We start from the raw sequence: 21,947 nt of genomic DNA on the forward strand, positions 1-21,947 counted from the left end.
CTGCTGAATTTATTCGGTACGCACAGAGAATCTGCATTGATTGTACCGTCATCCAAACGGAATGTCAAAATCATTTCGACCATACATGTAGATCTCTACAATTACTGTATATTCTGTACAAGCTTCGACATTTTATCCTGAGAAGGACACGCTTCATTTTTAGGTTCATGCAAGAAGAGGGCTGTTGTCTAGTATAAAACATCTAAACAACTCGAATTACATATAACCAAGCGACAATTCTGAAACTTGCCGAAATGTATAAGGATGGCCTTATAAGGTACACCGTTATCATATAAACATTACAAATGTATGGAAACGTACGTCAGGATGGCCGAGCGGTCTAAGGCGCTGCGTTCAGGTCGCAGTCCACTTCTGTGGGCGTGGGTTCGAATCCCACTTCTGACAATTTTTTTTCATTCCCCAAACACAAATTTACTTTGCAGTACCTGTAACAAACAGAGTACATGGCCCACAAACAGGACTCACCTTATAGTCCAGTCATTATAGACTAAAAACCATTTTTCGAATATACGCACAAGCATGATTTGTGTGACAGTGACCCCCCCCCCCCCCCTCGAGACAGCTGTGAAAAAAAATTCACTAAATAATTATTCACGGGTGGGGTCGGTTTTTTGGATATAAGGACTGGACTATTACCTTCGGCTATCCTAGATTTCATTTTTCTTGCAGTTACATGCAGTGCGTCACAAAATCAGTAAAACGGACAGGCGACATGCGAACACACATTTTGCTCTCCACGACTTGCATTATTCTGCCGGCCGTCAGTAATCCCAAATCAGAATATTAAGAAATGGACATGTAAATGCAACGTCGGCAACGTACTCAAGGCATCGGTGGTTCAGTGGTAGAATGCTCGCCTGCCACGCGGGCGGCCCGGGTTCGATTCCCGGCCGATGCAAATTCTTTTACATTTCCTACATCTACACCCGTTGTCAAGGTGAATTACTATTGGTCGTCGATTTCTCGACTCATTTCGTAAACTGGAGATTCCATCAGTACAGTATAGAATATCCACAACGGAGTGTCACAACATCTTGTTGAAAAACGTCAACGAGACTGTATTTAACTCAACGTAGAGTTTCTCAGTCAGTTCATGCGCACAATCTTGCATTACGTAATTTTTTAATCTTTCATACTGTCAAATCACGAATAAAAATCGCACCGACCGCGACAGACACCTGCCACGTTATACATCATTGGAACGTATTGACAACATCTTAGGTAACGTGCTACCTGTAAATGTAAGACAAAAAGCTGGTCATTAGTCAACATTCGTGTAAAGTTAATCGCAACGACAGTGAAACGCATCCCTTGAGCTGTTTATTAGCTTTGTTTGCGCCTTCCTAAAGTGTCCTCGGTAGTATAGTGGTAATTACACCCGACTTATCCGACTAATCTTGGGAGACCGGGGTTCAAATCCCCGCCGGGGCAACCTTTTTTGACTCTTGATTGACATATATTAAATTCGCTTTTTCTCTTCATGGAATCAGAGTAATTTTTTCGATATGCAAGAAATTCCATTCCAACATAGAATCAACCGTGGGATTATAACGATTGGCTGCACACGGTGAAAAATTTGTATGCAGTAAATAATGCGCACGCAAGACGGGCTCATTCAGCGTCCTTCAAACATGGCAGAGAACGGATCGCTTGTCACGGTGTCAGGGGCAGCCCTATCTTTGCTTTTATACGAAAATGTGCGAAGTATGGGCGATCAGGTAATAAGAAATAGCCCTAAATTATTCCACACAATAATTTGCAACGATATGTTGTAAGTAGTCAAGGTCTATGTGCTGTTAAATTGGAGATTTCAACGTAGCCAGTATCATAACCTCTTTGCATGTGACGTTTCGGCTATATAAAATGTTTTTCTCATATCCTCAATATTATGTTGCAAGCGTGTTTCATTACTCTGACTCTCTTTTGTATTTCTACAGATTGGCTTCCTGGTGGGAGAAGTTCTTGTCTATGTTACCAAAAATGTCACTGATTCCGACAGACAAGTTGAAAACATAAAAACACATGTCGGTAGGTCACTGCAATTTCAATTGTTTTTCCACAAATGGTGCACTTACATTTTGCGCATTCACTCTCGACTCGGATCGAAAGCAGCATTTCAACTATAAATTTTGATACTCAAATGCTTATACATTATGAAAGATTGCAAGATTGCTGTTACTTTTACAGATATAAACACGATTATTACCTATCCATCGACAAATTCGCTCTACAACAGCATAGGTCATGTGGATAAGGAAAAACTGAAAGCATTCATCCGCGATAAGAGCAAACACATCGTTGGATGGTTTCGATTCAGGAGAAATGGATCCCTTGTACCCACCCTACAGGATAAAATTTTACATAAGGAACTTAGATCGACTCTTTTCAACAGCGATGCTAGGAATCACGAATACTTTACCATGTGCCTTCTTAACACCTCTGTATCGAACCGGGGTGGAACGCACAAGTTTAGACATGTTTTTCTTCGCTACAAAAACGGGTAATACCCAAATTTAACGCATAGAATGGACTCTCGTACAGATTATTAAAACGTGCAAGTTTTCAGAAGCTCGATGTTGCACGCAATTAACTCTACAGGACATTTAATTGGAACCAGTTCTTTTTCAATTTCACATAAACTTATAAAATCACAGTATTTATTCATACTGTTTGCTGTTTCAGTGATTTTGTGCCAATACCATTGAGAATAAATAACTTGGGTGACGATTCTTCTCGCCCGGATGGATCAGATTATAAACCCACACCTCTACAAAAATCTCTGTCTGAAACTGATGCATTTACGAAAATCATCAAATCCCTAAAGTATGAAAAGAATGTGTTCATATTTCAAAAATGATGTGTCATTATCCCTCTTTCAGAAAGTGTGATCATCGGATCCGCAATCCGTGCATTTAATGAAGAACATTTTTACTTCAGATTAGATGTGGTGAAAACTCCTGGAACAGAATTGGTGACGTGCATTCAGAAAGCAGCCGAGGATTATCTGGAACATTTAATCCCAAAACTATCTGCTTCAGACCGAGAGGTTGCCCAGTTAGAAAACAAAGTATGGCAATTACAAACAAAGATACTCGCTAAAAAGTTATCCAGTAAGACGAGAGAGCGAGAAACTTTCTGTCTGGGAAATCTGAACTGTCGGTGGGAAAAAAATGAGCAAGAGAGAGAGAAAAAAAAGCTAGAATCCAAGCTATCTGCCGACAGATTGCGAGACGAATTAATCGATATCTTCAATGACGACAGCTATGCTGTTAGAAATCAGTCTATGGTACAGGTACGCATTTATTTAACGTATGGATGTACAGGTTTTTACCCCTACTGAAAAAGTTCGATAGGAAATGGTAGACTCTGATGGAATGTTATAGAAAATAACATTTTGCGTCGTGCTTTGAATCCCATTCTGTGACATTATTTAATATCGTATTGTTTTCTCTCAAATCCTATTGAGCTTTTCAAGAGGGGGCTGCGATTAGAATTGAACAGATTTTCAACCTTCTCATCTTTTTATCCATAGAGGCAGGCCTCGTATACCAACAAGCAGAGGAATCTTGTAATTCAGGCGCAGAAAAGTGTTAACGTTAACCCAAATAATTTCAATCAAGATGGCACAAAGGGAAAGTTTAATCCTGACTCATCAAAACCAAATACGAGTAGAGTTCAAGATCCCTTGGCTGTTTCAGTAGCAGTTACGAATATAGATATGACTGAGAAAAGCCCAAACAAAGATAGCAGATCAATGTCCAAAGAATCAAGTTCAAGTCCCGAATGCTTAATGTTTGTAAACCACGTAGACCATAACGATTCAAATTTAAATCTAGGCCGGGGGTACAGTCGTAACATTGGTAATCAATCCGAAACATTAGACTCAAGTTTTGGATCTAAAAAAGCGCGTCGAGGGAAACCGAGAACAGCCTCACACAGCCAAACACCGACTGAACAACAACAACCAAATGTGGCGGCGAAGTTAGAATGCCCTGTTTCTACTTTATCGTACAGTCAGGTCACCCGTAAATCAAACGACGCTAATACTATCCAATCCTCAGATTCGCAGGAGTACTGAGTAACTGATAATCTCGCAAATATTTAAACCATGTTATGTATAAATAATACGAGCACAAATGGTACAGAATTATGTAAGCGTGGCAGAGACATTGGCATACAATAAAATCACTAATAAGTAAATGACTCTCAAACGATCTGATTGTAAATCACATTAATCATCGCTCTGAGTCATATTTATTCGTTTGACGCATACGATTTAGTAAGTTCTATGCTGGGTTTACCTATGGTACCACAATGTTAATTTTTTTTTCTTTAAATAAAAAGAAGAACAATCACATGACTTCGGAATATTTTTACTGCGTTCGATTTGTGCGCATTTTTTTTCTCGTTCGCGAGTGATAGACCAAACTTATCCTAATTGAGATTGCTTGGATATTCTATGTATAGTACGATCTACTTAATTTCGTATCATTATGATGAAGGCGAGTCAAACGGGATTAATATCGAAGATTCTGTAAAGTTAATTTGCAAATTTTTCAACTTTGTTTCAAGAAAAAGGTGAGCTAGCAAGAAATTCCGTTCTATAAATGCAAACAAATATGAAGACACACTTGTGCTAAGTAACAGACTGGTTTACTGTCTGTTGTTTTTTTACAAATAGCTTGGATGAAGTATAAAACTTTATACATAAGTATGGTCCCTTTTGCACAGTTGTTTTTATTGATACCAGGAAAATACCAAAAGCGTAGAAACTTGGTAATTTAAAATTTCTAACTCTCGTTTGAAACGAAAAACCTAATTTTTGCATTGTATGTGATTATATTCCAATCGAGTAAATAAATAGAAAACATCTATCTACCACGTTCACATCAATATTGAACGCAATATAAGTGTATTCTGCTTGTGTACTTGTAATTATCTTCATTGAATTAACAATTTAATGTCAAAATAATAAAAATAATGTATTTTGCTTATCTTGTCTAAAACTTTTCTCAAAAAATGACTGATGGTAATCGTAGGATTACATACAAACATGCCGACATACGATGATATCGAATATTTATTACCGTCGCATTGCTTAAAAATGTCAGACGTTATCAAATCTATTCTTGTACTTTCTCGCGGGATAATAAATCCGTATAATGTATACATCATTATTCTACCTGACGATCAATTCATTCAGGGAGAACTTTGCCGATGTCTAAGTTTGTTAATATTAACTCCCCAGTTTGAGCTGCAAGTGAAAATATGTCTAGCATAAATGTCATAAACGTGTATAGTATTTACATTCGCAAAAGCATATTGTTGTAACATATTTTACTTCAGTCTTGCAAAATAATATATCTATAGAAAGGGTTTCCAATTTATTGAAACAAGGCAGACTTACTATTAGCACATCGGTCTGATAAGTGATTAAAAAACAACCTCACACTCACGAAATTTCTGTTTTACTGGCGAGTGTTTTACACGTCATTAGAATATAATAAAAATAAAATGTTTATCGCTAATTACTTAGGAAGCCGGTTATTTTACTGTAGGTCCGAGATAAATACGTCTAATTTTTAAAAGAACATACGATAAAACAGGTACACGGGTATAATAGCAATAAATTGTACAATAACGATTAAAAACGGGGTTTAAGTTAGTAAAATTATCGTGATGACAAATTGGGGAGAAAACACTATTTCCTTGTTATTACAATGACTGGATAACGAAGGAACTAAGATTTCAAAATATGTGTATGTTTCGTTTTATTACGGTTTACAGAATCGTTACGATAACGTTACTAACTTCAACATGATGATTAAAACATGGGTATTTTTAAAATACTGCATCAATACGGAATGTGTGCTGTTAATGTGGATATCATTTTTCGCTTGAACATTTTCTCATTTATCTTTGCGACCGCGCACGTACGAATCCCAAAGTAACGGGATTTCTTCAATTGCGAAATTTGTATAATATCCTTCCGCAAAATCGTCTTCTTATCCTCAGTCATGACAGTGACACGAAGTGAAACGGAACATTTGAAAAAAGGAACTGAATATCAGACGTACTACGGGTTTTCTATACCTATTCTGAAACATTTCGTATCCTTTGGTACAGTCCAAATATTACTTAGAAAATTCTGTGACTTCTTGAGGGTACTTGGAGCTGCTAAAAATAGATCGAATTTGTTCTGGTTCCATTTAACTCAGTTTCGCATTCTTGTAACCCTGTCCTGTTGATATTTTACAGTATATCAATAGGGTTGTTTGGCACTCCGGTAACTTCCCATATCGTCGCTGCGAGTCTTCTGGAATGTTCCAAGACGCAAGACGACGTTGCTAGACCCAAGTGTACACAGTAGAGCTCGTATATTCTGATCTTGTTTGGTGATAACTTTGGAAAGCAGACTTCGACAAGTTTCCTTGAAGAATGGGAAATCGAAGTATTGATTGACTTGTAAAACTTAGAAAGAACAATGTTAACCAATTTTAGAATCATTCATTTGAGTTTCACTCAAATCAAATATGGCTGCACGTACTTGTAATAGTCACCACATATGATACCAGGCAGGGGGAGATTTTTCATTAGATGATTCGGGTGAATTTTACACTTCAAGGGCGATCCCTGAAAATAATTTTCATATAAAAAATTACGCTGATACGATAGATATTGACGATGAAAAATATACGTAGTTTAACAACATACCGAATTGTCCTCAAACCATAAAAAATACGCGTAATTAAACGTTGTATCCTTCCACATGACAGACAAGTGTCCTTCTTGTAAATGAGCTCTGCTATGATCAACCATCGTCCATATCTATACATATGAACCCTTCGATTAGACATTCAACCCAGCATCTACGGTCAACACACTTGCGCCATATGCGCCAGCGATATTTTGCGGTTTATATCCCCAGTTAAAACTGATCAATAACAATTTTGTTATAAGTGTTTTTCAAAGGTCAGGACATCCCCACTAGAATGATAGGAATCTAGTTTTGGGGGAAAAAAATGGAAAACCCATTCATAATAACGATAATCGGCGATTTCAGCAAATTCAAACGAAATACAAAAATCTTGGTGCAAATTTACACGTGTGTGTAATGAAAGGGTTAATGGTAAATACAAAAATTAATCTTACGTTGCATATGTTACTTCAATAGGAGAGCAACAAATCGTTGAGTGACCGTTTCATATTACCTTCTTATTGGTAAGCGCTAATGTTTCAGGACTAGTGAAATCCAAAGTTGGAGCAGTGAGCCTGTGTGTCGTTCTGTCTACATAAATAAAATGAACCAGCCCTGGGAACTCTTCCAGATATTTGTTGATGGTTAGGGAAGTTCTCGTGAGTAAAACGACATTAAGGATAGATAATACGATGGAAGTAGAGCTGTCAAGCCATAGTCAAAATTTAAAACATTGGAAATCCAATCGTAAAATTACTACAAACTTATTAAAGGATATGAGCCGAGAGTGAAGTTCTTAAGAGCTTTGACTTTCAAGAAATTGCTGAAGTCGTTGATCTTCTGTCTGACCAATTTACTGACAGCTGTAATGACGTCTACACCTTGCTTCAGAAAGTTCTTGTCGAAGCAGGTGAGCTGCAGTAGCTCTTTCATAGTATCCGTAAATCCAGAAGTGCTGGATTCTATTCTCAGAACGCATTCGGGATCTCTGGATTTCAGTAGTTCTACATATTTCTTGCGTATAAATTCCCATTTCACTTGTAATCTCCTCTGACACATATCAATGTCGTTGTTTATATGATTTCTGTTCTTCTTAATCCCGTCTATGGATTTCTTTATCGCTGCGTCTAAATTATCGAACGCTGGCTTCAGCTCGTCTATGTCTTTCTGCAGCTGTAGATTGTTTATTGTATTCAAATAGTAAAAACTATCGTAGAGACCAGACGACGTTGACAAGTTGCTTGCCTCTATGATTATAACTAAATTAATACCATCCGCTAATTCTGTGATGTGAATCGCATTTGCTGTATAGTTATGACCAGAACCAAGCAGTACCAGTTGGCTGTATAAATCATCTTCGGCCAACTTGTACAAGCCCTCGCTGATAGACGAATCTCTCGAGTCACCTGTAGGAGAGACTTCTTTGTAAAGTTCTGTCAGTTGGAGAAAAGTAAGTTAAACGCATCACATTGAAGCTGGTAAAATCAAACTGAAGCTAGTAAACTAGCATGTGTGGTTGGATATATTGAACATCATCTAAATAAGATAATGTAGTAGAGTTTTACATCTAGATTCCACAAACTGTTATCTTTTCACGAGATTTCATGTAATTTTGATGCTCGGGCCTTACTGCCTTATTTCAATAAATACAATCCCTTCGAACGTTATCTGTGACGACTGGACGCGGAATCATACTGATAAATTTACCAAATAAATTCGTGATGTCTTTGCACGTTGGATTAGCTAATTTTCCAGCAATATTAAGGCCTTTTGACTCTTCTGTCAAGCTATTTTCCGGGCTTAAAAAGTCATCGTCAAAGTTGTCTTGATCTTCCATTAATTTTCCTTTATCTCCAGCAACCCAGCATAGCAGCATCATTAGCAAAATATCAGAGGCACTCAAGTCGAGTGAATTTTTACTCGAGTATAAGGATAAAAATTTATTTTCCACCAAAATCAAGGCATGGACATTACTGAATTCCGATTGCGTTCTAAGTTTGTCAGTTGCATCGTGCAGTGCTCTCAGAGTAGCGGACGCTAAATCTGGATTCACGGATAATTGTTCTATAGCCTCGACTAGTACGCTCTGCTCACATCCCCGCAGAGTTATCCAGGCGTCCAGTAAGGATGAAACCAGAGATACTCTTTGCTTGTTCCATTTTAATCTAAACAAATATCGAATAAACAGGAAAGGTGAATGCTGTAACACTACTGATTAAACTTGATTTGTTTTCATCTCATGACACTAACAGAGCTACGTCAGGTCCACATAAGTGTCGAACAATGGATACGCAGACACCCAGAGTCCTCTTCATTAAAGTGACGTCGCTACTGGCTATGTAGACAAACATATAGCCCATGAAATCATCAAATACCATGTTAGTGCCATCCTGACACTGTACAGATGTATATGAATTGCCAAATTGACACGCCATCACTCGCTGGGAAGTTACAATTGGCGCAAACAGTTGGATTATTGTATTCGGACTCAGCTTGTTACTGACATCGTTTTCGTCCTGTAGAAGTAAACAGAAAAGCGTGTTTCCTGCATTATTTTATTCTAATTCAAGAAGAACAGAGAAAAGAGGGACAGACAAAATAATTATTGTAACCCAAGAAGGATTGGAGCTGTTGTGCCAATATAATAACACACAATTACCTTATCCTCAGGAATGAGTCCCTGTATCCTAGCCAGTTTCTGTATATGCGCGGCAAATTTTTTGTTGCACTTTGTAAATAACACATCGTTCAAGTGGTCAAATATTAAAATGCACCGCATTGCAGTCGGTTGAAAGTGACAGGTGGCTCGCTACAAAAATAAATACATGCACATATGTCTACGCACACAGGCTACAGAACCGTAGTAACCTAGCATTTACGTTGAAATTCGAATGCGACTGCAGAATTTTATTCACGACGCAGAGAACTATCAATTTCTGTCACTTTGAAACGTCTCTTGGAACGTAATCAGGTACTTGTCAATATTGACAAGGGGATCCTTGGTTCTGATTCTGGCTTTTGGCCTAATCAGTTTGAAGCTCCGGCGTCTAACAGGTGGCGCTAACGACGTGATTCTCGACGAGCGTTCGAAATCATTTGAAAACCATTGCGAGCCACTTCAGAGCGCTAGAGAGCAGCCCCCGTAAAGTAACGACAAAATTCAAATTCCCACGCAATGAATAGGTAAAATTTTGGTACCGTCAATAAATTCATCAATGGAATAATTGTCCATGAATTCGCCCACACATTTACTTCTTCTATACACTTTACAGCCGGACGTGTCTCACGTCAAAGTTTCGATTTTTTCGGTAATTGTTATAGCACACAACGAGCAAAGACCTCGGGACGAATTATTCACCACTCCTACTACAACTTTTCAGTCATTTCCAGAGAGGTGAGAAAAAAAAAAAGAAAACCGAACAGGTGCGAACATACAAGCCACGAAGACCGCAAGCGGAATAATTAGTCCCGCGTTTGAAGGACCTCATTAACTCGAGAGGACGAATGCACAGCTCTGTGTGCGCGTGTATGTGATTACTTTACTTTGCGAACGCTTGTACATCCGCGTCCATGCATATATCGTTCGGCGGTTTTAATTGCCGAGGAAGCTGAGAGATAGCTGGAGTATGCGTATTTATGTACGTTGCAGTATTGTGGAGAGGCCACGGATGTTACGAGCAGTGAATTTTAGTGGGATTCCGGAGTCAGTGAGTCACATTTGTTCGTGCATCGCGCTTCGTAATTGCAAAGGCTTGCCGGTTGTCTTACGTTTTAATTGTACGAAAATCAAATATTGCCAAAAGTGATACGCATACGTCGTTATACCGATGTTTTGCTGGTTGCATACCAACAATCAGCTGTAATTACGAAAGTAGTACGAAGAACAAAGGGTATATTTGTTCAGATCGGCAGAAATTTAAATATGTACAGCGTTCACGTGACACCCGGAGGATCTTCGAGCAAGACAAGCACCGCGAGAGGACACCCGGGCAGTGAAATCACTTACAAGGCTCGACGTCGAGAATCTGTGCCAATTCGTGTCATCAACTATCTACGATCCCAATTCAAAGCCGGCGACATACCAGGCGAGTCACTAATTGGTTTTAACAATGAACCGCCGTAAGTTATGAAATGTGAAAAGTTATCACCTGACATCGAGAGTTCGTATAAAGGATATGGAAATCAGAATACATGTGTATGCTATGTACGTACGTACATATAGGTACATACTTCTATTTATTTTTAATCTTAAAAAATATATCGTTATTCTTATTCATTATACAGTTATATAGGAACGGATATTATAAACATATCTACGGATAATTGTGACGTTAGTTTGATTTTCTACGCGCAGGTAAATGATCGTGTATCTTCGGCTCTCGTGTTACCTGATGAAAGAGAATTCCTATACGAAATAGCTTTCAATTTTTGTGGTCCCAATTGATTCACTATGCCTAGTATGCAAATAATAACGGTTTCTCGCATGTAATAATAGGTACGTGTAGCAATTTCACCGTGAATACCTATAATACAAACGTATATAACGTTTCATCGATATCAAATAGTTGTGCAACTCCAAATACCTGTATCAGAAGGTACTAAGAAAAATCGTTGTATTATTGATCGTACTTTATACCCTTACTCCCATAAGCTTATTGTTATTGTGCTCAAGAATTATACTATCACGATTCTGTACAAACAATACATAGGTACCTTTGAAAGGTATATAAAAACTGCCCTCTACTTATACTCAGAAAAAAGTACTGAATTTTTGGCATAGGAAAAAAATCAACTAAAACAAATCTGCAGTATTGTTTCCACAGAATATTCATTCATTCTTTGCAGAATGGCAATTGTTTCTGCTCTGTTTTTATCATTCGACACTTTTTGACTAGCGTGATGAAAATATCTTCGGTGAAATTTGTAAAAATACGAAAGTGATCCAATAATACGTAAAGAAAAAAGTTCTTAGTCTCTCGCTTTCGAGTTCGGGATGCCCCGTTCCGTAGCAGTGCTATCAGAGATTACATCCCGATCAACTAGATCCTTAGGACTCATCTGCAAAAAGATTGTGATTGGTTGAATTTCGATAAATGGTTCAGTCGCGAATAATCGACAAGCACGTGTCTAATTACTTACGTTCTTCAGATTCGGCAATAACTGCGTATTTTCCGGGTCGTTACTGTCGCTACGTGTGCTTACAGACTTGACGTTCTGTTCGGGCCATTTTGATTCCGGCGGGTCGGCCGACGGACTCTCTTCAACAACGAATTCCGCTGTTATCTGCTCTTTGTCTAGCCGAAACGCTTGCAACTCATTGCCATTCAGTTCGATATTCTGGATATTATTCATATCCAGTTGGACCGCTTGCGGCTGTGAGACATTATACTCGTTCCCGTTAGCGTCCTCCTCGGAATCAGCAGGGATCGTACCGTCGCACCTACGGGATTCGTTTGCGTCCTTATCTTTATCGATAACCTTGATATTTTTCGACATCTGCATGCCGGTCCTAGTGTCGTCGTATAAAAGCCAGTACGGTGAGAACGTGTGCTGCCTATACTCAGCGATAAACCGCCGCTTCTGCGAGCATGGCGAACTACCGGAAAACAATCTTTGGGTGACAATCGGGGCGGCGTAGCAGTAGATGCACGAAGTCTGATCGATTCTCGAGTAATCTATGTACCCGTAAGTGTTCAAGTTCAAAATATTCTCGAGATAATTTTCCGTCATCTTGCCGATGGTTGGTCTCTGGGGCCAAAAAGGTTCCAAACTCGTCGTAACGTCCGACTCGAGAGTCGTCGAAGCGCTTCCCATCAGCACGGTTTTGTTCTGACGCCGAGCTCGGCTCTCTCCTTCCGCTTCCGGCTTCGTTACCGTAATCGGCATGCCCCCGGCCTCGATACACAACTGCTGAGCATCGATCGTTGGCTGATCGTCAACCTTTCGAGGTCCGTTGTAGGTATAACACCCAAAATTACCCGCGCGATTGATTGCTTCGGTTTGCGTTGTTTGCAACTGAGAAAAATTATCGATGTGTTTATTACAGGAGGAGGTAGAGGTGAACGACAGATTTTGCATCAAGGGCGCAAAGCCGGCGGTGGTTTGTTGCTGAATATCGGACGTCGCGTTGTAATTCCCTGAATAACCGAGAGGTTTGACAAAGGAGTAATTCCCGGCAGTTTCGTTGATCGACTTCGCTGGACGCTGAGGCGAATACATCTCTGAGCCATTGCTCATGTCGTGGTAAAACTTTCTTTCGGGACGCGAAGGAGCCGCGGCGTTGCTGCCGCAATGATCGACGACACAGTTCTGACTACCTGGATAAACAGTGGCGGCCCCCTCTTCGGCCGGGAAGTCTTGCTGCAGAGGATCGTACTCCAGGGGCCTGGAACTTGCGTAACCCACGACGTTGCAGGCCGCGTCGTAGTACGAACCGCCGGGCGCAGGCAGCGTCTTCGCCGCGTAGTTGCCGCCCTTTTCGTCGGTCAAATCCTCCACGTCGAAAGGAGCGGCAGCCCGCACCATTTCCCACGGCTGCGGACAGTTGGGTTGAATGTCGTTGAACTGGTTGGCGTAAAGCAGCTGGTACTGTACACCCGCGTTTTCCTCTGTGTTGATAACGGTTCCAGAGAACTGCCCCGCAGCGACCGGTTGATCGTCGAAAGTTCGACCGGTCGTCACGTTGCCAGGGTTCAGGATCAACTGATCCCTCACACTGTTGACGAATTTGTAGTACTCGGAGCCGATCGGCCAGTTGTTGATTTCCTCGTTTCCATTCATTTCCGAGTTGGCGGAAAGGGTGTCAGAATTATCGAGCAGATTGGTTTGGCCGTGATTGTACTCAACGCCCCCCCAAATTCGGCAGCTCGAGCCCTGCGCCTCGGGGCTTGCAATTTCCCCCAGATCCGCACCGACCGGTGCTTGAAGCATCCGCCTAAGCAATATCGATGTATTTCCGTTGCCGGTCGGATCTTCCAGAATTTGGTAGTCAAAGGCACCATTTTGTACGTGGACTTGTTCAGAGTACGCCTGGACTGTTTCCAAGCTGTTCAACGGAGCGATGCTTGCGATCGGGTCAATTTCGTTTCTGGCATTGATCAGACCGCCGTGATTACCAGAGTTCAACCTGTCGTTCATGTCTAAGTTGTTGTTGTTGTCATCGTTGTTCGTGTTGTATGTCTGATAGTCTCTTTGTATACGACGGAGCAGAAATTGGCGAAATTCTTCGTATTGTGGAACACGATTTGACTCATCTTGCCTGTTTGGGATTTCTTCCTCGGCCCCGACCTAATTGATTAACAAAGTACAGTTCTTGATCTACATTATTATAATTCACACGAAACGCGCCTTACGTACGATTTGCGATAGTGTCATGCGTATTTGTTTCTCAACATTTAGTATATCGAAAAAAGACTTCCCCGCGCGTACTTCACCGATTTTCTTTATTCTGCGACCCCTTACGTTTGTTCGCAAAAATCTAGTTTTATGCGATTTCTCGCTACAATAGACGAACATTGATTTTTCTTTAAAAACCGATATTGGACATATTCGCTTGGACTTTATTCGCTATCAACAGACGATACTACGCGCAGTATTTTTTTTTTTCAAAGCTTCCACCTCTTATTCATTGGGGGTATACTTCAGAGGTGGTTTTTACCCTTTGGACATTCAAATTGACACTTAAAGAACGTATCAAACACTCGTTTATCACTCCTAAGGCTGTAGAAAACTGATTCAACGAAAAGTTCAAGTTGCGCAGGTATGCCGCACAATTATTTCAACAGTATTACCATTTTCTGCGTGCAGATAGATATTACAGTTGAAAGTTCTTCGCTTTCACGATCGGTACTTAATAATCCTCTTCCGGACCTCATCGTCAAAGTTCCGGAAGGACAATACCGCCAAGTTGTCGGCCTGCGCGAATTTACCGCAATGTTGCCATCTCGTTACCGCACAGGCTTAATCGCCATCATGGCGGTCACGATCGGTAATGTAACCGCGTTATAAGAACGACGCGTAGCAGTTAGTAGAATAGCAACATATTGTCCGGCTGTATAAAGGAATGAAATTGATCTCCAGAGATCTTTACCCATTGATAAGGCAGACGATGTTGAGCTGCGTAATAATCGTCGGCCATGTCGTAAACGGGGCTGTGAATTGGTGTTGAAGACAAGCTCAATTTCATCGGTTTCCCTTTACGTATTCTCTTCTTGCGCGTCTGTCTCATATCGGCCAGCAATTTGTCGACTTCTTGTTCATTTCCACATCTCGCGGCTTGCAGGACCTCGATCAGAAGCTGTTTCTGCGGTCAGGGAACGTCACGACGACATACGCGTATAGTATACAATATGTATGACATACATACATACATACATGTACGTACACGGTATGCACGATATACATGTATATACGTATGTATCAGACCGCATTCGGCGATTATCAATATAACTCGACGCGTTAGGTATTGCACGAACGCCATGTGCCCCCCGTTGTCGTTACGTGTCAACGTACCTACGAAAATCAGCCGGCACATCACGATCGTGCAGGTGAGTATTCGCGACAGTATAGTACTAGTCGTACAATTTACCTTGATGTTACCCGGGACTCTGTACCGCAGTGCCAGGGCTTGAAGTTCCTTGTACGACAGATTAGAGATATCATTTCCACTCTGCATCTTATGTATATCGAGCACTAATTGTCAATCATCGATCGAAGAATACACACATTTCTGAAATGAGCGGTTGACTGCTGGCGAGATGGCAGGGGGCGAACAGCCTGAGGGTGGGGGAGGGGCGGGGGGTTGAGGGCTAGGAGGAGCTTGTAAAATTCGTCTGCTCAACGGTGCGCGAGACATTCGCAATTTCTCGCGGACCACGGAGTCCCGAGATTGCGGTACGGATAGGATCTAACTACTACGAACTTCAGGCGGGTAAACCCTGCACGGCAACTGTCGTGCCGAACCGCGTTCGAATATCGTGTGTACGTTGCGACGGATTGTTGTATAACAGTTTACGCGTGTGTGTAGGAAAATAATATTTCACACTTGTCGATAAGACTAGGAAAAGTATCGAGTCGTTTATTAGTTAAAAATTGCTACAGTTGGCAGTGTCGTAAATGATACTTTAAAACTAGTACCTACAGGAACAGGTATGTGCAGGTACTATTTAAAAAATTTACCTAGGTACAGATCCAGATACTCAAAATGTATATCTATGTAGCATACAGGTACTCTATTTACGTTGAGTGAACGGAGAGAATGAAAGAGCAGATTTTACTGAAAACCGCAAGAAAAGACGAGGGACGCATGAAGGTTTTTAATAAAAAGTACAAATGGCAACTGTATTTTTTACCATAAATCCAGCAGACTTTGGTCTGGCCACAGTGGTTTTTACTGTTTTTAAAATTAATTCTGCATTTTAAGAAGTATGCTTTACCGAAAAACCTGATGTTTCCCTCTTTTTCCGCAACTTTAATTAAACTTTAATAATTATACAAGTGGAGTCTGCTCTTTTATTGCTTTTGCTGCTCTTCGCGTGTAAAAGTGATACGAAAAAGTTATACACCTATACAGTATTGCACTTATATGTCTTGTGCGAGTTGTCGGTTATCAAATTTATTATATTTAAGAAAAAATAGACATTCGAAAATGTCACCGTGTAATTGATTTTTCGGTGGAGTTAATGTTTCCCCTCCAGCGCTGTACGCACGTTGTACTGGAAATTTTTTGCGCAAACAGAGCACCTCACGTAATACCTATAAACAGATACAGGTACAAAAAAGGGTACATGTACCTCGGTACTTTACTTCGCTGACTATTGGTTATTCTTCTCGGACGGTTGCAACTACTCAATTGTTACATAACTGCAAACATTCATCGGAACAAATAACCCGTTGAAAAAGATATTCACCTTTAACGGCTCTGCAGTACCGCTTTTACGGAAATCTGAATTTTCGGAAATTGCGATAAATTGGGACAAGCTCGATATTATAAATTCCCCAACGTCGATCGTTGTGGATTTGTATAGTTATTGTTTTCGCTATCAACGAGACGCATCTCTCGCACAGAAAAATATATCGATAGGGCCTCACATTGCGAGCGATATAGTACAAACGGCGTAGCGGAGACTATATTACAAATAATTGAAGGGTGTATGTATAGGCGAGGGTATACGTGTATCCGTTATGTAACGAGGCGGGTATTATATTATGTATTGAGTTTGCGCGGAGATGTTGGTTTCGCTCGCCAGCTATATACCGACTCAGTACGTCACGAGAGAGTTATAGCGACGCGTCTGCTGGGTTGCATTTCTTATATTACCATTTGTTATTCGGTAAAGGTTGTGAAATAATATTGTACGTAGTGAATCCAGGTGTTAAATACACGAGTATTTGAACGTTTTTCGGTCAACTTGTAATTGTAATTGTAATAGATCGCAGAAATTTGAGAATCCACAGTGGTTGGGCATCGTCCGTTCGTTGTCAGTTTCCGATAACCGAAAGTGGCAAATCGAAAGAGAATGAAAGCCCGAAAGAGTCGCGGAGATAAAAGTAAGTGTCTCATCGACTCTTGATTCGCGGCTCAAGTAAGTACCGCTCGGTGTTCGTCCACCGGCCGTTTTCACAGTCAATACCTGACAACATATCGTAACTGTCGCGGCGCTGTTCCCGAAGCTAATGTTCAAATTGCACCGTTACTCTCCTCGCGTTCCTATGTTTACACCTGCGTTAGGGAGCGTTATTCAATGCGCTGCCACAGAATCATCGCAATGATATGCCCAGTATGCACAAGGCTGAAGTTAGTAACGTTAACGTAGCGAAACGTCATGGAATAAATCGTTGTTCAATTTTAGGACGACTATCGGCAAGTTGGCTTTTGAAGATATGAACATGTTATCTTTGTTGCGATTTACTAGCTGAATTTCCGACAATACTGAGGGTCTGAAGCAACGATATTCCGAAACATGCATCGTTAAAGTAACGACCTTGCAACCTCACACCCGTCGGTACACGTACGGACAGTCAACGATCCGTCATCAGATCGCAAACGTTATTAAACGTCGCAGTATTAATTCGGACGCGTATTCAGTTTTAATCGACGCGTGCGTCTTAATTAATCGCGGTAAAGAGACCGTTGAATTATTTACATACTAAGCATATACAAATTGATCTATTAGCGTTGGTGACGGCCTACCAAGGGCCTGTATAGTTACCATGGAAACCCCGGATGCCCGGGACCTCCATGCAGCTATACATACGCAGTACGTTATACGTACTTACAGTTGCGTCTAAGCTACGTGTGAAAAAAATAAACTCACTGTATCACTGTCACCCATACACCAGTCTATATATCTTCACCTCACAATTGGTACGACAATGTTGATTCTTGCAACGAGAAAAAATTAGTTTTCTCTGCACGATGGAAAAGTCAGCGAAAGTCAGCCATGCGAGAGTATGATTAACAGAGTTTCCGCCCGAGATAGCATCGCAGTATCTGACGAATGTTAAAGTGTGTGCATTTTGCAGAGGGTGAGCTTGAAGAATTGACCGGAGTGTTGGCCAGTACCGGAGGGGGAGCTTTGACGCTCGGGGGACGCCACAGGCCGGAAGAGTTGACTACGCTGGCTGCAACCACTCGGTTTTCACGTAAGGAAATCCAGCTCATCTACAGAGGATTCAAGCAAGAGTGTCCTTCCGGTCTCGTGGACGAGGAAGCCTTCAAACAGATTTTTTCCCAATTCTTTCCCCAAGGAGGTAGATATTGCGCGGCATTCGTTTCAAACCGCAAGGTGCGAATATAATGTACTGTTCCAGATGCGAGTCAATACGCGCACTATGTATTCAATACGATGAAGCGCAAACAGTCCGGTAAAATAAGCTTTGAGGTGGGCATAGCGATGTTCTGTAACGGATTCGCATAATTCGTCGTCGTGCAATAATTATACGGTACAACCACCGTTTACAGGAATTTCTAACTATTTTATCAAAAGTATCCCGTGGGTCGGTCGAAGAGAAACTCCAATGGGTATTTGGGCTCTATGATCTGGATGGTGACGGGCTGATTAGCAAAGACGAGATGCTGGATGTTGTTGGTTCGATTTATGAAATGCTTGGACGATACACGCAGCCCCAATGCGCTGAGCCTCAATTAGCGGCCCGGGAGCACGTCGAACGTATATTTCACGTGAGTCACAAACTGCAATTAATCTATACTTGCAAGCTGCCGAATTTGGGCCTACGTATATTCCATGGAAGCCTGAATAACTTTTATGGTTATTAGAAATGTGCTTTTAACACTTTGGTCAAAAAGTGCAATTACGTTTGAACAGTTAATGGATACAAATAAGGATGGTGTGGTGACAATCGAGGAATTGGTCCAGTGGTGTTCCAAAGATGAGCAGCTTCTTCGCAGCTTGGACACCCTAGATACAGTATTGTGAAATTACATTTTCCTGTACTAATTTTACCATATGCTCAGTAACATCGTGATAAAGTTTTCGTCGTTCTAAAATTTTCTGCACAAAGGTTTCCTCGTACTCTAATTTAAAATAATATTGTCGCGATAATTTTCATTCTAAAGGCCCGAGAATTCTATTTACCGTGGTCGCAGCCTTGTTCAAAGGCAATTTAATGCAAGAATTACAGCATCTAGTGTCTTTCAAATTCCCTGAAACACGCATTCCCTCATTTTTGCTTGGATGCGTTTTATTTAAATTCAGACAGTTGATTGTTCCCGAGAAACCGATAAATATGCTGCAGAAAACTTTACGAGCCTCTCCTGTAAATATTTTCCTACCCAGTCTTTCAAATGTGCAATTGCATAATTCCAGTATTATTATTATTACATAAGCATTAATGAATGCAATGTGTTAGTCACTTTTTCAATATTTCAGTCGACGCAGTTTTAATAAAGTGTCAATGAATTCTCAACGGTTCCTTGTGAGCCCGCATTAATGAAATTTGGTACTTTTAAAAAAGTCGGATCGATTCGACCCATAAAATTTGCGACTGTAACTGGCACGAGTCTGTTACCAAGTAACACTGTCTGTTGAATACGTCTATGCATGTTCAGTTCGACAAGTTTGAAGGAAAAGACATTTTATAACAGTCTTGTGGGTTTCTAAAATATCTTAACTGTACCTCCACCTCCGCCTTATGGCTGTTTGAAAACTATGCTTAAAAAATTATGCTGACTGAGATCCTATTGCATTTCCACGTTCAAAGGTGTTATCATGTCAAACACTTGAAGTTATACGCATTTCTACAACCGATTTAAAATCACGAATGAAACGATCACGAACATTACAAGAATTTTTTCAACTATCGATCTGATGCATTTTTGATCTCCTCTTCTCTATTGTAGACATTGAACAGTTTTATTTGAAGGATTTCATGTTAGTGTTGTATACTGACGTCCCGGGTATACAATATATATTGGCGTGGTCCGTATTTAGAGCTCGAACGAATTTTTCAACAGACGCCTCCTAAATCGGCTCCAAATAATTGAAAATCACGTGTATTTTCAATGGAAAACCTCATCCTCCTGGTGAGAGGGATTAGAGTTGAGGTAAGAATCTGAAAAATTGGAGTATTGTTTTTAATTATGTGGAACCGGTTTGTGGGACGTCTGGTAAAGAATTCGTCCAGGCCCTAAACAAAGACCACCCTGATATTATACACCTATGATTAAACTATTACACTGTTATAACTTGTGAGGCACCAGTCTTGTGGATATAAGTATATGTGTTCTTGTTTTTACTACGATTCTTGATTCGCATTTAGGGTTATAGCCATGCGTAGTTATGATATAGAAGCGAACTTTATAGGAGTGATAGAAATTGTCTAGAACAGTTTAGATTTAGCACTGACCAAGCAAACCGCTCTTTCGACAGGGCCTCGTGTGATTCTCCTGTACCTTACTACTATTTAAATAATTAATTATAGATATAATAGAGTATATTTATACATATATACATATGTGTATATGTACATGTATATTGTACGTGTATAAAATTATATACATGCATATATAATATGTATATACACACGGTTATTAACTTGAAATGTATAATTAGGTTTAAAAATCGTATTTGACAAATCCGCTCGAATTCTATGACATAAATATATACCTATATATGTATATATATATATATACGTAAAAAATTTCAGCAATATTAATTATATGATTGTTACGTCAAATTGCTTTATACCTCGTTACGCTTCCTCGGTTATGAATTTACACGTAAAATGTCTTCGGTGCATTTACATTGTATTGAAAAATACACGGATCAACGGTGAACATGCCATTTTCCGTATTTTCTAGCATATGGCACCGTATATTATGCACAAATCAGATGGACATTATAATTTAAAATATTTTCATAAATTTAATATGTTACAAAAATGAAATAAGTTACATGCACAAAAAGTACATCCGTATAGCAGTGCCACAAAAGCAACGAAATGTATAATGTGCCATTAATTTCTCTCTATGAATTCACCTATTTGTCTTTCAACAAGATGCAATTCTGTTGTTATTCGCTCAAAAGTCACATGGTACTGTACAATTGATGCAGATGAAGTGTAAGGTTGGAATTTTTCACATTTACTTCCGGAGGCACCATAATACAAATTATTGACTTCTGCACTGACTGAAATACTTTACACATTACGTAATATCAAGCGTTGTAAGTGTTGCCACAATTATAAACTTTGAGAAATAAATTTACCAAATAAACATTTCAAAGCGTTGTTGATACTTATGAATTATCCATCGATAATCTAATACTCCGAGTGCCAATCAGTTACCGTACGTATCATCACTAGGCCAACTACATTACCATGACTTCACGAGCAGTTTATTCATAGCTGTATAATCTCCAGTCTTTAAATAAACATATTACTTACGGTTCACTAATAATATTCTTTTCCCTGCTATTCGAATGTTCAAAAGTAACTTCAGGGACTTTTTAATATCGTATTATACGGCTGTATACTTTGTATTTGTAAATAAAAAACAAGTTGCTATTGTGCATAATTTATTGCGTAGTTGTGACTGTATCCCGAGTTAAGTATTTGAACCTAATTTCGAAGCCGAAAATTCAGCTGATTCCCCAATCGTTCCAATCGAACGATTAATCTTTTCCAAAAACTGTTAACCATTCATACCCGAGTATTCTAGTGGTACACGATTGTGCCAATATTAAGCGAAGGACATGTTATCCTTGAAACG

General features: G+C 40.0%; 4 protein-coding genes and 2 non-coding genes across 15 annotated transcripts; 4 read left to right on the plus strand and 2 right to left on the minus strand.

The window, feature by feature from the left end:
- Positions 1-321: 321 nt before the first annotated feature.
- Trnal-cag (transfer RNA leucine (anticodon CAG)) lies at positions 322-405 on the plus strand. Its single transcript has one exon. It is a non-coding gene; the product is annotated as a tRNA-Leu (tRNA).
- Positions 406-848: 443 nt separating this feature from the next.
- Trnag-gcc (transfer RNA glycine (anticodon GCC)) lies at positions 849-919 on the plus strand. Its single transcript has one exon. It is a non-coding gene; the product is annotated as a tRNA-Gly (tRNA).
- Positions 920-1,623: 704 nt separating this feature from the next.
- On the plus strand, positions 1,624-4,256 carry LOC124306650 (BRISC complex subunit FAM175B-like). Of its 2 annotated transcripts, none has more exons than XM_046767491.1 (6): positions 1,624-1,739; positions 1,959-2,049; positions 2,209-2,521; positions 2,704-2,844; positions 2,959-3,313; positions 3,554-4,256. In XM_046767491.1, exons 1-6 carry the CDS (start codon positions 1,653-1,655, stop codon positions 4,097-4,099), a joined length of 1,533 nt encoding a protein of 510 aa, XP_046623447.1. In that variant the 5' UTR covers positions 1,624-1,652; the 3' UTR covers positions 4,100-4,256. The 2 variants fall into 2 exon arrangements, with proteins under 2 accessions (XP_046623447.1, XP_046623448.1); XM_046767492.1 differs by having other exon boundaries at positions 2,959-3,307.
- Positions 4,257-4,436: 180 nt separating this feature from the next.
- Positions 4,437-10,073, minus strand: LOC124306645 (Hermansky-Pudlak syndrome 1 protein homolog). 5 transcript variants are annotated; one of them, XM_046767480.1, is made up of 9 exons: positions 9,598-10,066; positions 9,378-9,527; positions 8,969-9,234; positions 8,426-8,883; positions 7,497-8,124; positions 7,233-7,377; positions 6,736-6,849; positions 6,569-6,654; positions 4,437-6,451 (listed from the first exon to the last, which is right to left on the minus strand). In XM_046767480.1, the coding sequence occupies exons 2-9, from the start codon at positions 9,495-9,497 to the stop codon at positions 6,274-6,276; spliced, it is 1,995 nt and encodes a 664-aa protein (XP_046623436.1). In that variant the 5' UTR covers positions 9,498-9,527; positions 9,598-10,066; the 3' UTR covers positions 4,437-6,273. The 5 variants fall into 5 exon arrangements, 4 of the variants coding, with proteins under 4 accessions (XP_046623436.1, XP_046623437.1, XP_046623434.1 ...); XM_046767481.1 differs by having other exon boundaries at positions 7,233-7,353; positions 9,378-10,067; XM_046767478.1 differs by having other exon boundaries at positions 9,378-10,065.
- Positions 10,074-10,393: 320 nt separating this feature from the next.
- LOC124306656 (Kv channel-interacting protein 2-like) lies at positions 10,394-21,753 on the plus strand. Of its 3 annotated transcripts, none has more exons than XM_046767508.1 (5): positions 10,394-10,803; positions 18,242-18,469; positions 18,530-18,600; positions 18,681-18,899; positions 19,045-21,753. In XM_046767508.1, exons 1-5 carry the CDS (start codon positions 10,641-10,643, stop codon positions 19,153-19,155), a joined length of 792 nt encoding a protein of 263 aa, XP_046623464.1. In that variant the 5' UTR covers positions 10,394-10,640; the 3' UTR covers positions 19,156-21,753. The 3 variants fall into 3 exon arrangements, with proteins under 3 accessions (XP_046623464.1, XP_046623466.1, XP_046623465.1); XM_046767510.1 differs by lacking the exon at positions 10,394-10,803 and adding an exon at positions 16,963-17,266; XM_046767509.1 differs by lacking the exon at positions 10,394-10,803 and adding an exon at positions 17,317-17,976.
- LOC124306642 (uncharacterized) lies at positions 10,929-15,470 on the minus strand. Of its 3 annotated transcripts, none has more exons than XM_046767474.1 (4): positions 15,230-15,270; positions 14,808-15,020; positions 11,858-14,005; positions 10,929-11,776 (listed from the first exon to the last, which is right to left on the minus strand). In XM_046767474.1, the coding sequence occupies exons 2-4, from the start codon at positions 14,943-14,945 to the stop codon at positions 11,687-11,689; spliced, it is 2,376 nt and encodes a 791-aa protein (XP_046623430.1). In that variant the 5' UTR covers positions 14,946-15,020; positions 15,230-15,270; the 3' UTR covers positions 10,929-11,686. The 3 variants fall into 3 exon arrangements, with proteins under 3 accessions (XP_046623430.1, XP_046623429.1, XP_046623428.1); XM_046767473.1 differs by lacking the exon at positions 15,230-15,270 and adding an exon at positions 15,130-15,222; XM_046767472.1 differs by lacking the exon at positions 15,230-15,270 and adding an exon at positions 15,306-15,470 and having other exon boundaries at positions 10,930-11,776.
- Positions 21,754-21,947: the final 194 nt, after the last annotated feature.

This window comes from Neodiprion virginianus, chromosome 6, assembly GCF_021901495.1.
Source record: "Neodiprion virginianus isolate iyNeoVirg1 chromosome 6, iyNeoVirg1.1, whole genome shotgun sequence".
NCBI classification, from domain to species: Eukaryota; Metazoa; Arthropoda; class Insecta; order Hymenoptera; family Diprionidae; genus Neodiprion; species Neodiprion virginianus.

Coding starts and splice junctions, on each gene's coding strand:
- LOC124306650 (XM_046767491.1), top strand. CDS start 1,653: ATGGCAGAGAACGGATCGCTTGTCACGGTGTCAGGGGCAGCCCTATCT. Junction 1,740..1,958: donor TGCGAAGTATGGGCGATCAG/GTAATAAGAAAT, acceptor GTATTTCTACAG/ATTGGCTTCCTGGTGGGAGA. Junction 2,522..2,703: donor TTTCTTCGCTACAAAAACGG/GTAATACCCAAA, acceptor TTGCTGTTTCAG/TGATTTTGTGCCAATACCAT.
- LOC124306645 (XM_046767480.1), bottom strand. CDS start 9,497: ATGCGGTGCATTTTAATATTTGACCACTTGAACGATGTGTTATTTACA. Junction 6,655..6,735: donor TATGGTTTGAGGACAATTCG/GTATGTTGTTAA, acceptor AATTATTTTCAG/GGATCGCCCTTGAAGTGTAA. Junction 6,452..6,568: donor ATATGTGGTGACTATTACAA/GTACGTGCAGCC, acceptor CCATTCTTCAAG/GAAACTTGTCGAAGTCTGCT.
- LOC124306656 (XM_046767508.1), top strand. CDS start 10,641: ATGTACAGCGTTCACGTGACACCCGGAGGATCTTCGAGCAAGACAAGC. Junction 18,601..18,680: donor CCGGTAAAATAAGCTTTGAG/GTGGGCATAGCG, acceptor CACCGTTTACAG/GAATTTCTAACTATTTTATC. Junction 18,900..19,044: donor ACGTCGAACGTATATTTCAC/GTGAGTCACAAA, acceptor ACGTTTGAACAG/TTAATGGATACAAATAAGGA.
- LOC124306642 (XM_046767472.1), bottom strand. CDS start 15,392: ATGCAGAGTGGAAATGATATCTCTAATCTGTCGTACAAGGAACTTCAA. Junction 15,021..15,305: donor GAGTCCCGGGTAACATCAAG/GTAAATTGTACG, acceptor CCCTGACCGCAG/AAACAGCTTCTGATCGAGGT. Junction 11,777..11,857: donor TATTGCCGAATCTGAAGAAC/GTAAGTAATTAG, acceptor ATCTTTTTGCAG/ATGAGTCCTAAGGATCTAGT.